Genomic DNA, 17746 nt, shown 5'->3' with positions numbered 1-17746 from the left:
CGTCTGACGAGCAGCCAGGGAGGCGTCATGACGAGCAGCAAGGGAGGCGTCATGTCGAGCAGCAAGGGAGGCGTCCTGCCGAGCAGCATGAGAAGCGTCACGCTTAGCAGCATGAGAAGCGTCACGCTTAGCAGCATGAGAAGCGTCACGCTTGGCAGCGTGAGAAGCGTCATGACGAGAAACAAGAGGGTCGTCATGCGTGGCGGCGTCAAGCCTGGCAGCGTGAAGCGTATCAGAAAGCGGGAAATTGCGATCCCTGCCAAGACCAGTAAAACGCTGAGCAACAGGACTTCTAGCGGGCGGCGAAGCATGAGACGACGACGAACGAGGAGAAGGAGAAGGGGAAGGTTTAGACCTCTTGATCGGCAGCCGGGAATCCTTTCGACGACGACACGCATCGGTCTCCTTCTGGGCCATTAAAGAAGCCAATTGCTCCTGCATGCCAAGGAGCAGCTTACGAGTAGGAGAAGATTCTACTTCAGGAGAAGGACTGATCCTATGAGAAGAAGAGGGGCGAGGGGACGCCTTCTTGCTTCTCACAGGGGAAGCAACAGCCTTCTTTCTGGAGCGAGCGGAGCGCTCAAAAGCGTCATCGTCCGATGACGTCCTGGTCCTCTTCTGCGGTGGGATGGCGTCAAAATCCTCCGGAGAAGAGCGAAGAGCGTCACGAGAAAAGGGACGTGAAGCGTCACGAGAAAAGGGACGTGAAGCGTCCCCTTCTTTGAAGCTTCTCTTCAAAGGGCGAGAATCCCGAGATTTCCATTCCCGACGCGGGGAGGAGGAATCGGGGAAGAGAAGCAATCGCCAAGGATTCGTGCCCGTGCGATCCTTGGCAGCCTGGGAAGCGTCATCAGGACATGCCGAAGGGACGCCAGATCGGTGGGGGTCCGCGTAACCCTCTTGCGGCTTTCGACTTGCCCACTCCTGAGTCCTGGGAGTCCGACAGAGGTCTAGACCTAGAGGCGTTATACGGCCGATCTGACCCCTCCACAACACTAGGGGGACGGACACTATCACTGCACTTCACAGCACTTTGAAGAGCGAGCATATTAGCTTCAAGGTACGAATGGAAGACATAATAATGGCCAGGGCATCACCATCCGCAGACACAACCCCAGGGTTAGGGGCAACACCACAGGGTTAGGAAGAGCTACGTCTACAGGAGGGTTAACAGGTGAAAGCACACTACCCTGACTCCTACCACTTCTGGAGGAAGACCTCCTGAGCCTATCTCGCTCTAGCTTTCTCACATAAGAATCATAAGTCCTCCAACTAGCATCAGACAAAGATTCACACTCCTTGCATCGGTCATTCAACAAACAAACATGTCCTCTACAACCCGAGCATACAGTGTGAGGATCTACCGAAATTTTCGGTAGCCTCACCTTACAGTCTTGCACACGGCAAACTCGATAACTAGAAGAACTAGATTCAGACATCTTACTCCCAGGAAAAAACAAAGCCAAATCCAAAACAATCCACAATAGCGTATGCCTAGTCCAAGTCAAAAAACCAAAAATCAAACCAATACTCAAGTGACAATCAAGTTTTATCCGAAATCCAAGACGGAGGTACTGAAAACAAGTGTTGACAGTACCGGCGACAGAGAAAATCTGAATAGAAAATGGGAATGGTTCCTGATACCCGCCTCCCAGCGGCGGGAATGGGTACTAACCACCTGATCTCCCACTGCGTGTGTCGTAAGTTTTGAAATTCTGTCGGACTAACAGAGAATACAGCTATATATATATCTGACAGGTAAGTTTCATGAACAAAATGTCTGTTCTCCCCAATCTTCTTCTTCACTTTCAACTTCAGCTTTCGAACTGACAATTGTACAAGTTTCCTATCATGTTGCCCTTCTCTTATCAAAATGAAAGTTACTCTTTGTACACATATTTCAGCACTTCACAATTCAGTAAATACAATTAAGAAATTTGATAAAAAATTTTGTATTTGCAGTTCATAATAAGGTATACAATATGAACGGAGTACACTGCTACAAACTAGGCTTTGGATCAAAAGTTAATTAATGAGAAAATATTGCCATAATGTACAAAATTATGAATACAGCCACGATATAATAATGTTAAATTAGCCATGGTTTTAAGGATAATGATAATACATAATAAAAAAACTGCAACACAGTTTTGTATGAGAGCTGTTTTTATTTTAAATGCAAATTTAAGATGCTTTTCATCAATAAATGAACATGTTAAAATATTACTGTAATTCAATCATACAATGAACTTGAAGATACGCAAGTACAAATATGGGGGCATTCTTACCTAATACAATTGTGTGGATCATTGACACAATCTGTGTTGCATCTGAATCTCTGCCAAGCCAACCACCCCATTGGTGGAGTACGAGCCAGGCCATTCTCCAAGCCTTGGACACCAATGCCCCTAATCACTACAGCCAGCACACATATTAAAAGTTCCAGCTTCATCCTGTGAAAGAAAATAAACCCCATGTTAGCATCAATAATAAAATTTAAAGCTGTGCATCAATTTGATGCAAGTAGATTTCAAATATGTAACAAAAAATGCCAGGTGCATCAGACAAACTGTGACTGATAATTTCACTGTGAAACATATCGAGGAATGTGTCATACTGTATATCAACCATGACTGGCTTAGAAAAAAAAAACACTAAAAAACTTGGCTTTTTTATTCTATTATGGCTTCCATTTGATGAAAATGAGAAACAAGACAATACAATGCCTTTCAAATGTCATATCATGTATATCTAATGATGATGCTAGTGTAATTCCAAAATGTGTTGACCACTTGTAACTCAACTTGGCTACCTTTTACTAATTAGGCAAGCACAATTGAAACACATGGCCTTAACTAAAAAAAAAAAAAAAAAACTACCATTTTTGTGGAAGAAAAGCAAAAGGGATAAGAAAGGAAGATTAAAATTATTTTTTCAAATCTACAGGATTTTTTCATGAAACCATTTATGGAAGTTTTTTTTTTTTGAACATCTGAATGAGGAAGGATTAATTGCACCAAAAAGTCTTGAGACAAAAATACTAAAGATAACATTAGATTTTTTAAATAACATTTTTAAAAAATAAGCCTAATGCCCTAAATCCCTTGGAAAATGTAATAAATTTAAATTCTTACTCAACTATATACATTAATGCACTTATTGCGTATTTGCTCTACTCTCTCTCTCTCTCTCTCTCTCTCTCTCTCTCTCTCTCTCTCTCTCTCTCTCTCTCAAAAAAAAAAAAAAAATAAAATAAAATAAATAAATAAATAAATAAATAAAAAATTTTTTTTATGAAGAATCTGTCATTTTTCCATTTGATGAATAACCCAGAGAGAGAGAGAGAAACTTTATGGAGGGTCTCTGGAAGCTTTAGCCTGTTATTTTGCAATCTCGATTCCTTTCACTAATTTACATTTCCGATTTGGTGTTTAGACTGAATTATTTATTCCCAGCTTCACTACAGAATTTGGTATTCCTTTTAGCATGAATTAAAAGACACAAGAAAAGTAAAAGGAAGTGAACAAAATACAAATGACTTCTAACCACAAAGGAAGAAGCACACTACTCTTAAAATAAGAGAACCAAAAACAAATAAACCTGTTTTCATCTTTCCTTCGACTGCCGTCTCTGGAGAGAGAGAGTGAGAGAGAGAAGATCCTTCACATTTCTTCCTTCATTTTTACGCCATGACCGGTTTCCAGAGATGAGAAAGGCTCTTCTCGTGATTTTCGAAATTTTGCCAGAAATATCTTAAGCTCGTTTTTATATAAGAAATTTTGAGTTTTATGTCACGAAAACTACAATGCATGCTTTTCATATCTGAGCTACTTCCATTCCTGTGTTCCTAATCTCGTTGCTTTCGCTTCAGAATTTCTAATTTCGTTTCCTCCATTTCAGCTATTGAATTTTCGTTTCCACTGCAATAGCCTTAGTTTTGTTGCTTCTTTTTACGATTATTATTTCTTTTATTCTGGTTCATCCTTCCAAATATTCCTGATGGGGATCCTTCACATTCGACAATCCTAATTTTACGTCCATTCCTAAATTGTCTGTCGATATAATAAGGTTATTGTTAACATGTTCGGAAAGTATTTCTAACTGCTAGGCTTTCCTATCAATAAATGATATTCTACAATCGAGAGAAAGCCTCTTGACCGCATGAAAATGACCACATCACACTTAAATTTAAATATCTTTAACGTTCTTTACCTAACAAGACTGTATATATGATAATTACCTGGTTTTACCATAAGAAGCAGCAACACACTTCAATAATAATTTTACTGCATGTCCTACGAAAAACACTTGACACACACTCTGCGTAGAAGGGTAATAAATAACATACAATGATAAATGTCAAGTACAGTGATTTAATGCTACCTTAAGTCAATCAAAATTGTAAAAACATTCCACCCTTCCGAGGCCGAAAATTACGATTGTTGAATGTCATCTTTCAATTAAGGACCAAATCATTTACCTGAATTTTAGTTTAACAACAATATTCTTTGACTAAGACACAACAGCAAGTTTTGCGAATCTAAACTTGTATCACATTCTCTCTCTCTCTCTCTCTCTCTCTCTCTCTCTCCCAACCACACGCATGGTTTTAGCTGCACTTCGGCATTATGCACTTATAAAACGACAGGAAGTATCAAGTAAATGTTTCGTATGGTATTAATATAATCTACACAGCTCGGTAAACGAAACAGAAAACGCTCCTAAACTCACAATCAAACCGGAATTTCCCTCGAAATCACATCATTACGTGTATTTAACCGTAAGCAATCATTCGAATGAAGCTTTAAACCAATGAAGGAGACTGGAAAAGTGATCGAAATGGTTCCAATAATCTCTGGAGACATTCGCAAATTGAAAGTTAAATGAAAGGTGTCTGAGCATTCTTCTGCATGGGTAATTTACATTCATCATTATGAAAAGGAACCAAGCAATACAATTTCATCTCGCGTTTATAATCTTTGGCACAAAAACGCGGAAAAGGTTCCGAGAGCGTCGACCTCGCCTGCCATTGGGCAACTCACGAAGAAACGGCAAAAACTTCTGAAAGACTTTCTCCTCGGCTCGAACCGGAATGGATCCCGAATCGCTCCTCATTTTATCGTGTAAACGCTTCAATTAGATCACTTTTACTGTGGCGCAATTTCTTCCGTTTGTCTGGCGATGCAAAATAATCAAAATAATAATAAAGCTTAGCAATGCTGTTACTCTTTGACAACAGACTTTTTTTTTCTTTAATCAGAAACAGGTTTAACGAATGCACTGTGTGGAAATGCTTTCCTTTTCTTCTTGAGACAAGAACCACTGTTGATTCTAAACAAGAAACCATTGTTGATTTTAAACATGAAACCACTGTTGATTTAAAAAGGACGTCTCTTGAAGTCTCTTGACAAAATGTAATTATGCAAGCAGCAAGGAACCTGATGATTTTCCGTATGAAATTAAAATTCTATAATTTTCTCATTACAGGGGTATGTAGCCATGAAGACACCAAAAATATTCTAGCACAAAACATCGCTCGAGAATGATAGTTAAATTATTATTATTATTATTATTATTATTATTCATACAATGCACCCCTTTAAGAGCAATCCAAAGAAAAGATTTACGTAAAGCTTCTTGAAATAAATAAATAAATAATAATAATACATGACATATCTCCTTTGGAATACCAAAATTTGAAATATATTGGCCTAACTATCTTCTGTAGACTAGTATGCCCACACGATACAAAAGCACAGGAGGGTAAATTAGTAATGGCAATATCACCGCTTCGATCTCTCCCAGTATATCAAATTTTCAAAGAATCTCGCTATCTAAAGGAAGACATTTCTCTCAAGGATAATAACAGTCCGTATTAATGTAATAAGCGGCACAGCAATACTGCTGCTACTTCAGATGCTGTCATTCCTATTGAGTTAGCAAGGGATTAAAGATGCCTGAAAAAGTAGTGTGCAGATTTACTGAATCCGATGAATAGTTGTTTCTGGTGGCTCAGGTCTGCCAGAGGCTATTTCTCCTAGTTAATTTACCACCGGCTTCACGTTTTAATCAATCCTATACCTTTACTGTTTGCATGTGCTGCCTTTATGCGTTTATCGCACAAGCAAACTTGTAAATCTGAGACTCTGATTAACAAAAGCACGACAGCAAGAGCTTAAACTAATGAATGGGAGTCAATGGATTTGTGTAAATGAATTAAATCTCCATCAACTTCTGTAAAGGCGTCTAGGCTTTGGAGGGCAAGGAACTGAATAATTACTATGAAGTTGCTGAAAACTTCCTTCCCAACTGATAAAGGGAGGAATTAGGGGTCTGAATTTTATACACATTTTTATTACTCAATCTCCAAAGACATTCTTAAAACATGAGGGCAGTCTACTCAAAGAATACTGATTTTTGAATATAAGTTATTTGTCACATACAGACACAATTCGTTCATATCCACTCACGACAAGCCTAGCATTTTTCGGAATATAATATTAACGTTTTGACACCCTCTTCGTTTTTAAAACGCCCCAATTACCAGATATATGCTCCCACTGACTCTCTGGAAAAAGATCTTGTATTTTCTCTTGTGGATAACATGACGGTTGGGCATCAGTTTTATTTTCAAATCCCCCTAATTTTTTTCCTTTGCTGGGCACTACGGGCAATATATATATATATAAAAAATAATTTGCTCATATTTCTAAGGATTGATATTGACGTGTGTCCATTACATCTCGTATCAGCTCCAATCATTCTCTCTCTCAACACCAAGTGAGATTACATTTCCCACTGAGATTGACGAAAACTTGAGCAACCCATGAGTAAGTAGAAAATCATTTCACACGTCTCCCGTATTTTCATTCTTAAACTTCTTATTTAAAAAAAAAAATACAGATTTACAGCGATTCCGCTTTAAAATATTTTGAAAATTTATTGGACTTTTTTCCTACTTCTAAACGAGTAGTAAATCTGTATCATTTACGAAAGGGGGAGAAATGATTGGACGTTGCGACACATACACATAACAACATCGACCTTGGTCATGTGGAATGATGTTCCCAAACCTACGGCGACAATTTCATCTCTCTCTCTCTCTCTCTCTCGTCTATGTTTGTGAAGGCGCCGTGTGCCAACGTAATCTTACATGTATAGCACTGAACACTTTACAGGCATATGTGACATTTTCTATACATACACATATATATACTTAAAGTTTACCGAAATTCGACAAATATTTGTATGTATGAGCAGGAGTAGATTTACATCCTTCTTAGTGATCGACTACTTTAATTTAACGCCATATCAACCCCCAAGGTTGATATAGACGTTGCCAACACCGTGTGCGCGAGTTCGATTCTCATCAGTGGGAGTTGGGGTTTCTTCATCTGGTCTTCATTTCTGAATCAAGGCTTTGTTGAGACAATCGTATCCAGAAAGTGGAGAAATCCAGAAATTAAGTGGTCGTCGTGGCTAATACAAATTCGCATGTATATGGTAAAAAAGAAAAAAAAAGTGGCCAGTGTGTGTGTGTGTGTGTGGCGCATCCACAGGATTTGTTCTCAAGAAAACAGATGAAAAGTGGAGAAGGGTGTAAGGTTTCTAAAGAAGTTGGACAGCCAAGTGGGAAGAGAACAGAAGGAACGGGTGACAAGTAAAAGGCAAAGCACAATGCACCCAGGGCCGAGGAGTCGCTAAAAGAAACCACTGCAGATACAAACTTATACCTAATTATAGAGAGTCTAAAAACCAAAACTGATAAGATCAGAACAACTTCTTCCAACAACCTCACCAGTAATCACTGCTACGTCATGTCCTCAATACAAGCAACAGGAGCAAATATAAGTAGATGATAACCTCCTGTTCTCAATTTTCACTGATAACGTAACAAAGACATTTCCAAAGAAAGCCGTTCGCTTGGTTAGATGCGTTGACATTACGTCACATTTCATATCTATTTAATGGTTCCAGACCAGTTACTTTTAACTGGGCAAAGCCAGCGATCAACAATATTAACTTTAATAATGAGTTAAAAACGTACAATTCACATGATCATTTCAGATTAAAAGACTTCATTTATCCCAAAGCAACTCAACAATTTATTTCGGTTACGAAACCACTGGAAATTAATCCTCAAATATCATTCTTTAATCAATGACCTATGAAGCTTTCTTTCTTTAAATTTACTTACAGTTACAAGAATATACTATGATAAGTCTCTCTCTCTCTCTCTCTCTCTCTCTCTCTCTCTCTCTCTCTCTCTCTCTCTCTCTCTCTCTCAAGTCATTCAACCAGAAAGTGTAACATCCGGTGTGCATTATCGTTTGCCGGATGACACATGCAAATTTGTAAGTTATATATATATATATATATATATATATATATATATATATATATATATATATATATATATATATATATATATATATATATATATATATATATGAAAACGTCTTTTTCCAAACAACTATTTCATCACACTCGTGAAAAAATAAAGCACAGCATTTCATTACAAAAATAACTTTTTTTTTGGGGGGGTCGAAGTCTAATATTTATTATCATGCTCATTGCAACAGAGGAAGGCCCCAGCCCTACTGCAATGCTCCAAATTATACGGCGCGAGTTTTGGGTCTTGCCACCCGTGATTTATTTTGCCGCAGACTGTCATCTGGTTGAAAGTTCATGCTATTAACCTTTCCGTTTTTAATTGAAAGACTCAGCCGTTTGGAAAGGGGGTTCTTCAACGTTATTATTTCTTGGACATTATTTTTCCCTGAATATATTTTCTTGAACGTTATTTTTTCTTCACTTTACATTAGATTGAATGGTAAAATTGGGATTTATGGATTCACTTTTCCCTTGTTTACTGAAAGACTTATATCGCCTTGAAGAGGTTTTTGAAATCTATTTTTTTTTATAATTTTTCACTGAACAAAATTCGACAACTTCCACAGGGCTTCATCAGTCAATTCTCTTTCCCTTCCCCCTGCGAGTTATTTTTAACCTATTAAAAAGCCTAAAATATTTTGTCTGGTTTCAAAAACGTTCGTATGATTTCTGAGGTCACTTTCAAGGAGACCTAAGGTCATAAATAATGATGGCGATCATATTGTGGCTAAAGCTTAACGCTTGTTTGTTGGGGATCCCATTGCAGAAGAGCAAAAATTCAAAAATAGTACGAGAGAGAGAGAGAGAGAGAGAGAGAGAGAGAGAGAGAGAGAGAGAGAGAGAGAGAGAGAGAGAGAGAGAGAGAGAGAGAGAGAGAGAGAGAGGGTCTCTGTAATTCATAATTCTAGTATGAAGTTTAATATTACGATCTATGATGCAATTTTACACGACGACGATCAGGAAACACAGTCAAATACTGTCACCATTATAATACACTCTATCAATTGCAAATCGAACATCCAAACACTACAGATGACGACGAGAAAATTAAAAATAGAATATCTTTTGCAACATTATTTACATATGTATGTATATTCATATATACATAAATATATAAATATATATACATAAATATATAAATATATATATATATATATAAATATATATATATATATATATATATATATATATATATATATATATAAATATATATATATATATATATATATATATATATATATATATATATATATATATATATATATATATATATAATGTATGTATCCTGGGGATGTTCCGTGCCATTTAAAACGTCTTCCCAAGATACATACTTTCTTTCTGGCTAATGTAATTACTTAACTGCCAATGGTGAGAGATGCTGGACGTTGGCCATTTTGAATGTGAGGAAGTTGAATGCACGAAAATAAATAAATAATTAAATATAGCCTACATAATATATATATATATATATATATATATATATATATATATATATATATATATATATATATATATATATATATATATGTATTGCTATGTGTGTGTTGAATATAAATATTTCCACTGCTAGTTTAAGAGGGCAACAGAATAGAAACGTTATTGGTAGAAAAACAAACAGGAACATAAATCCTAGTGTTGCATAATCTAGCATGCCTAAATTACAGAGGAACATGACAACCCTGAACATTATAATTTAGGAACATATCACTTGTCCAATCTTTCCCTCTACAGTTTAAAAACTTTTACTTTTCTCTGTCGATGGCTAAACTACTACCTGTGACATAATTACCCCATTAGCCTCTGCCTAACAGCCCACATGAACCGCTAAATGCCATTGGACAATTGGTGATCTGCCAGTTACAGTACTGACACGGTCCCTACAGGCCTTCTGTACTGTTGTCAACCACAGATCAGCCTGTACTGTACCTTGCTGCTTAACGTCCTCAGTGCTGTGCAGTTAATTCTCTATCTATAACCTTAACAAAACTGAATAAAGGGGTTTCAGCTATTTATGCTAGCTTCATTACACTTGGGCCATTTAAATCCTAAACAAATCGACATAAACTTTTTATCCTAAACACAATATCTAGGAACTTCTCACCCAGACCCATTACTTTTCAGTTCTTCATCTGCAACACAATTGCACAGGGCTTTTTATCCTGCCTATAAATATTCAGATGTTCTACACCTGCAGCATAATTACATAGGAACTTTTTATCCTACCTATATATTCTGATGCTCTTCACCTGCAGCATAATTACATATGAACTTTTTATTCTACCTAGAAATATTCAAATGTTCTTTACCTGCAGTATAATTACGTAGTGACTTTTCTATCTCGTCTATAAATATTGAAACTTTTATCTTCAACTTGTATGAATACTATATAATTTTGATCTCCAACACTATACAAAAACGTCGCGTTAACCGCATAATTACAACATAAAACCAACCCTCTCACTGAAAAAAAAAAAAAAAAAAAAAAAAAAAAATCCTGAATTCTTAAAAGATTCAGTTCCCCGAAACCTTGGCGTTAAATTACCCATTAATAAAAATCCAGTGACACTCTTTGCCACTCACGTATAATCAAGTCTGCGTCAATTCTCATTAGTGGGGATCCCCACTGAGAGGCATTTTTTTTTTTTTGTAATCTGGAAGATAGGCCAATACTGTATTTTAGATAGGACTTGTAATCGAAGTTAATGAAGGCTGAAATTTATGAAATTTATGTGATCCTAGAGATTACATATGATCCTTAAACAATTACATCAACTTAATTGAAAATTGTTTACTGAGCCTTGAAGAAAGAAAAAAATGACGACGTGCGTATTTGTGTCATGACAACGATTGTAAATTCATATTTCAAATGCAGAGACCCTCCCAATGTTCGATGACAGCCAAAATGTCTGACATCACACAATCAATAAAGCATACTGAAACTTTGAGCCAACTTGTAGCTTATTACTAACAATACAAATAAAGAATAAAAAAGAAAAAGAAAAATATTTTCAAAAATCGAACAACTTTCCAGCTTCAATACATGAGGTATCAGCCACCCTTCAAATACTTCCGTCACACTTCCACAAGTATTACCAAAAACGCAATGACTAAGCAGTGAGTAAAAAAAAAAAAATGACACATTCTTCACGCGGCATATAAATAACACAGGCAGCTTTAAGCCCTAATCTAAATGCAGGATCTGAGGGGATAGGATACAGATGTGTGTTTTAAGAAGTCAAGAAAAACAGATAGCACAAAAATTCTTATAAACTTATCCAGACTTGGAAATTCCCCGGGGGCAACAAACCCCTAAAAGTCATACGAATTCAGAGATCGGTTACAATACACTTCAAAACAAGTCAGGGCTTATTGCAGTATGTTCGGTTAGATTTGGTTGAATAACTTCGCCATCAAAATACTTCGAGTTCCCTAAGTACATTTGGGAGTTGCCTTAGCTTCGCCGTATAGGAGGTAATAGGACAATTAAGAAATTCCGCCACGAAAAAATACTCTTGGTTACCTCAGGAAATACACTTCATATAAAAATATGGATGTTTATATAAACCTTGTCATTAATTTGCTCCACGCACTGTAAGAGAGAGAGAGAGAGAGAGAGAGAGAGAGAGAGAGAGAGAGAGAGAGAGAGAGAGAGAGAGAGAAGGATCGCCACTATTTCACCTTTCCATCTTTGATAAAAATTAAAATCTAATCCGGAAAAGGAAGCCAAATTATATGCCACTGACGTCTAATAACATTAACGATCCACATCAACGAAAAACTACTCGCCAATTGAATCAGATGTCTGTGAGCGGAAACTTTCACCTACCTATATATGACCGTGTGGCTAAGTACGCCCCTCAGATATAAATAAAGAGTTGGGTCACGGGGAAAGAAGCCAATTGTACATCAGTGATTAATCCAGATTGCGAGGCCATTACGTAACCATAATGAGGATAATCAGCAGTCCATTTGTGACGCAAATAAATGTCACTGCTCAGGTAAGCCCAGAACGAACGGCTTTCAATACTGATCTATACATCGTGTACTTCAGAAGCGTCTGTCGTCATCTCTGGAAATAACTTCGACCGCCAAAACACGAAATATGATTATGGGCAATTTTAAGGGTCATATAGTAGCTATTCACTCATTTTCCATTTTTCCCAAAATCTCTCCCTTAAAAATAGGTAACTTAAACTGTATTTTAAGGCTGTACAATTTCTCCCAACTTATTTCCATTTCCCCATTTTCTCTGCCCATAAAACTAGGTCATTTAAAATGTATTGCAAGGTCATACAGTTACTCTACAAATAATTTCCTTTTCTCCAACTTCTTTCCTATAAAAGTGGCTGATTTAAAATGTATTTTAAGGACATACATTTACTCTACACATACTTTCCTTTTCCCCAATTTCTCTCCCCTAAAGCGATTCACTATTTGCAGACTATACTGAAGCTGATATCATCAGCAATACAGACAGTTAAAATTTCCACAATTTCCCGCCGAGAGAAAACTGAAACACAACCCTAAGCGATAAGAACAGCGCATTGCGCGTCGACAATTAAATCAGTTTCCGCAATCCTCCGTGAATCTAATTCATCCGCCTGCACTTTCCCGCACACGACATCGTCTCTTCATCCAGCGAATCATCCAAAGGGCTCTGAGAAAAGCGCGACGTGGCCTATCATTATTCCACAAATCATTTCTCCATAAATCCCGGTGAATCACGGATGCGGTAAACGCAAACTCACCCGGTTGCAAATCGATTCGTAACATGATTGTGTGTGTGTGTGTGTGTGTCTGTCACTCTTACTTTGCCTGCCTGTTCCTGGATGTTTCTGCACAGGCAGACACACAACTGTCATAACTAGTAATAATAATCGTCAATAATGGTCTATTTTATCAGCGAAGTTCTTATAAAGAGTGGGTCCTAGCATAAGATGAACCCACAGGTATCCTTTTAAGAAGAGTAAGGTTACACGAATTATTATTATTATTATTATTATTATTATTATTATTATTATTATTATTATTCTGAAGATAAACCCGTATTCATTTGGAACGAGGCTATAGGGACCACTAACTTGAAATTCAAGGTTCCAAGAAATATGGTGTTCATTTGAAGAAAGTTACAGAATACAGAAATACAGAATATGATAAAATTACTGTAACACGTACAACTGTTTTTATTTTTCAGTGACTTACTCGTCAAACTCGAATTCCGGGACGACGCCACTAGAAAACATTAAGTTTTGCAATGACTCAATCGCCAAAAATACCAAGAGCATCAAATAAAAGTAGATTACATCGAACCTACAGTATAGAGTTATTTAGGTCACGGCAAAGAAACCCAATTCTACAACAACAACATTCATACAGGTTATGATGCTTTCATAACCCGCGAGGGAGGCGCCACACCTATTTCCGTTACTTCATAGCAAAACTGGCTGGGTGAGCAAAGAATAGGTATCTCTGTTACTTGAGCTGAGGAAACGTTGGATATTATCTGGAACGACGAAAATAATAATAGTATAGTTCTCTGGAAGCGTAAGAATTTCGATGCTTTGCAATGCAGCACAAAATACTTCTATTTTCGACTTCAAAAATTTAGCAAAAGTTTGTGGTAAAAAAATAATAAGCAATCAATTGCTACTTCCGTACAATACGTAATCTAGCCGATCTTTAAAATACGAAAAACAAAACAGAAAAAAAGGTTAGCATTCTGAATAAAAAAAATTCGACAGACTTCACGCGAAGTGTTTTCATAATAATAAAACCGCACTGACAAGGTTACCATCTCAAAGGAAAAGTTTTTTTTTTCTTTTATCACGCAAGCTCATATTAACAAGAAGAAAGAGTCTAAAAGGTATGCAAGTATGGACATTATACTTTGTCTTTTTTTTCTTTTACCACCTAAGATCAAATTAACAACAAGAGAGTCTAAAAGATATGCAAGTATGGGGACCATACTTTGTCATAACAGAACAAATCACTACAGATGGGAACGAATTCTTGTCCAAGGAAATACACTGGCTTGATATTCTAAGAAAAAATACAACAAAATAACTATACGGCAGTTAAAAATAAAAGAACAAACGGACCATTACTTCATTTTGTATACCGTTAGCCAATAAAAGAAAGCCGTCAATATCCGTCAGTCATTCTATACGACACTCTATATAATTTATATATATATATATATATATATAATATATATATATATATATATATATATATATATATATGTATATATATATATATATATATATATATATATATATATATATATATATATATATATATATATATATATATATATATATATATATATATATATATATATATATATATATATATATATATATATATATATATATATATATATATATATATATATATATATATATATATATATATATATATATATATATATATATATATATATATATATATATATATATATATATATATATATATATATATATATATATATATATATATAGCTTAGAGCAAGGGAAGGGATCATGACCAGTGCTTTTTTGTTCTCTTCATATATAACTTCTTTGTACAAACTGAATGACTTTTCGAAATTTAAATGTATATGATGTAACTCTGATATATCTAACGCTACCTCATACAATTCACTCTGCTTCATTTTGTAATAAATTTATTCATACATTAATCACGTAAATATATATTTTCCCAACTACTTGCATAAAAATTAAACTCACAACCCTAATGTTTATTTAAAGGCTAAAATAACCCCCTTTATCTGATAAACTAAATGATCAGATCCATAGCATTTTACCATCTACTACTAGGAAGATTTATTACTATAACTTGAAAGGCCTAATTAATAAACAAAAAATACGCCTCCTTTCACCTCTCACAACCTTATTAAATAACTTGTTTAAAGGAAAAAAAATCGTTTAAAAAACGAGTAACATTCACGCCTAAGGTTATAAACCATTCCTCACTTCCGTCTGTCATGTGTTTTGTAACTTGGCCAGATGAATTCCCGAACAACAATAATTGTCTGCACACTGTGAGTGTGTGTGTGTGTGTGTGTGTGTGTGAGAGAGAGAGAGAGAGAGAATGTTCTCTCTAAATTAAGTGTAATAAGAATACACTAATAACTTGAGTTATCACACGCTCACTACCGTTTTGCTGATAATCGTGAACAGCTTGAATTTAACATGGAAAGACAAACCACATTTTTTTTTTTTTTTTACAAAACCAACACCACTGTACACTTTCTGTACACAGGGAAACTGAATGTACAGTTTCGTAAATACGAACAAAACCGTACAATATGCACATATATACGATGCCAACGAATTTCTGAAATATGAAGAGGTACTGGATAATTTTGTGCACAAAACAAACAATTCTTACAAATATGTCTGTACAACCATGTACATATGAACCATTCATACGCATACACGATAAAGAGTTACACAGCACCCTGTCAAAAAAAAAAAAAAAAAAAAAAAAAAAAAAAAAAAAATAGCACCCTGGTCAAAAAAAAAAAAAAAAAAAAAAGCACCCTGGAAAAAAAAAAAAAAAAAAAAAAAAACAGGCACAGTAGGCGAATACTGAAGAGAAAGTGGTACTGTTAACTAACAGATGGCATCAGTGTTAGTGAATGAGCGTCTTAATATGAGACGAAACTTGCAAAAAAACGTATTTAAAAAAAAGGGCCTTAGGCTCACGCGCGAGACGTCGCCATGAAATGACGAAGGAGGAAGTAATTCCAACACATGACGTGCATTCAGAGAGAAATGATGTGGAGTAGAGACTTAAACAGTCCACTGGGTCAAAACAAATACACAGGAAACTGAAGGTAACTACTTAATAAAGTGGTCACTTTATAATGAAATAAAATTAAAACATCGAGCATTAACAGGTACACCTCAAAATAAAAATGTAAATACACAATGGATGTTTACAGGCATTTAAAGCAATCAAGCTATGTTTAATAGTACTTGATTGCTTATGAATAATTCTCTAACTCTCCACACACACATAAACACACACATATATCACACATATATATGTGTATATATATATATGTGTGTGTGTGTGTGTATGTATGTATGTATGTGTGCGTGAAAAGAGAAAACCATTCATTAACACAAAATTGGGGTAATATTTAGTATATAACTTTATTTATGCATAAAACTAATTACACCCAAAATTAAAAGGCAGATCACCAGAAAAAAAAGACCTTTGAAAGCTTAATCACAGCAACTCTCTCTCTCTCTCTCTCTCTCTCTCTCTCTCTCTCTCTCTCTCTCTCTCTCTCTCTCTCTCTCTCTCTCGCTTCTGTTGTCGCCATTTTAGCGTCACTTAATCATCTGCTCTACTTGCTGGCGTTAATTACACCGACGGCGTTAGACACGCTGTTAAACTATAATTATGTTCCATTATCGCTGGCTAGGATCCGATTCTAAGCTGTGGGAACGAATGAATATTCATCGCATAAATCATGGAATTTGATGAATCGCATAAATCAGAGAGAGAGAGAGAGAGAGAGAGAGAGAGAGAGAGAGAGAGAGAGAGAGAGAGAGAGAGAGAGAGAGAGAGATCAAACTACATTTAAACTGGGTGCCTCTAAAGAAGTGCAATATGGAAACTTGAATTCATGGAATAATACTCCCTGAATTAAGTGGAGAAAAAACTGTCATGGTTCCCTAATTCTTGACTTTGGGCCCTAGTAAATTATTTAAAATAAATAAACTACTGAGGATTTAAAAGTAGGTAAGAAAAAAGTGAAACAAAATGCACATAAAAAGAATAAATCGTACGAAGATGAAATAACCCGATACAGATAAAAAAAATATCGTACAGGCATCATAATCCACAAAAAAAACACACACACATATGACGAATTACCATAGGACATAAAGTACCTCATCTGAGACAAACTGCGGTATCGTGAAATTGGCACTAATCCACCGGCCATTTGGAGCGAGTCCACAATCACCCTGCTGGAATAAGGGTTCTATTACACCTTAGCAAGCGAGAAACTCAATTCTGCAGAAACTGGGCTGTTGGTAACCTTATGGGGTATCACTTGTATCACTTGTAGTAAGACATATTATCTGGATTTCCATGGATTCAATTTAGCCCATAATAAATGTGGTAAAAGAGATTACAATAATTTTTCTCAACTTGATCTCTAGTCAGGGTCGCTGTTTTTACTGAACCCTTCCATACGTTTCTAACTTGCTTCCTTCTATCGTCTATTCCTCTCATGTCTTCTCGAATGCAACGTCTCTATCTTCTCTATGGCCTTCTTCTCCTTCGTGTCCCTAGTACCTCCATTTCCACATCTCTTCTGTAACATGTCGCT

At 35.9% G+C, this 17746-nt stretch overlaps 1 protein-coding gene across 6 annotated transcripts in view; it reads right to left on the bottom strand.

The window, feature by feature from the left end:
* Positions 1-17746, bottom strand: part of LOC136832568 (alpha-N-acetylgalactosaminidase-like) — a 109249-nt gene that overhangs the window by 27938 nt on the left and 63565 nt on the right. For all 6 annotated transcript variants that reach the window (XM_067093626.1, XM_067093625.1, XM_067093629.1 and 3 more), the window contains one exon: positions 2289-2453. In XM_067093626.1, the coding sequence (XP_066949727.1) occupies positions 2289-2452 (164 nt within the window). In that variant the 5' untranslated portion in view covers position 2453. The remainder of the gene's footprint in view (positions 1-2288; positions 2454-17746) is intronic.

Source organism: Macrobrachium rosenbergii, chromosome 50 (assembly GCF_040412425.1).
Source record: "Macrobrachium rosenbergii isolate ZJJX-2024 chromosome 50, ASM4041242v1, whole genome shotgun sequence".
Lineage (NCBI taxonomy): Eukaryota > Metazoa > Arthropoda > Malacostraca > Decapoda > Palaemonidae > Macrobrachium > Macrobrachium rosenbergii.
Note: the sequence above shows the minus strand (reverse complement) of the source record. Positions and strands in the feature narration are given on the sequence as shown.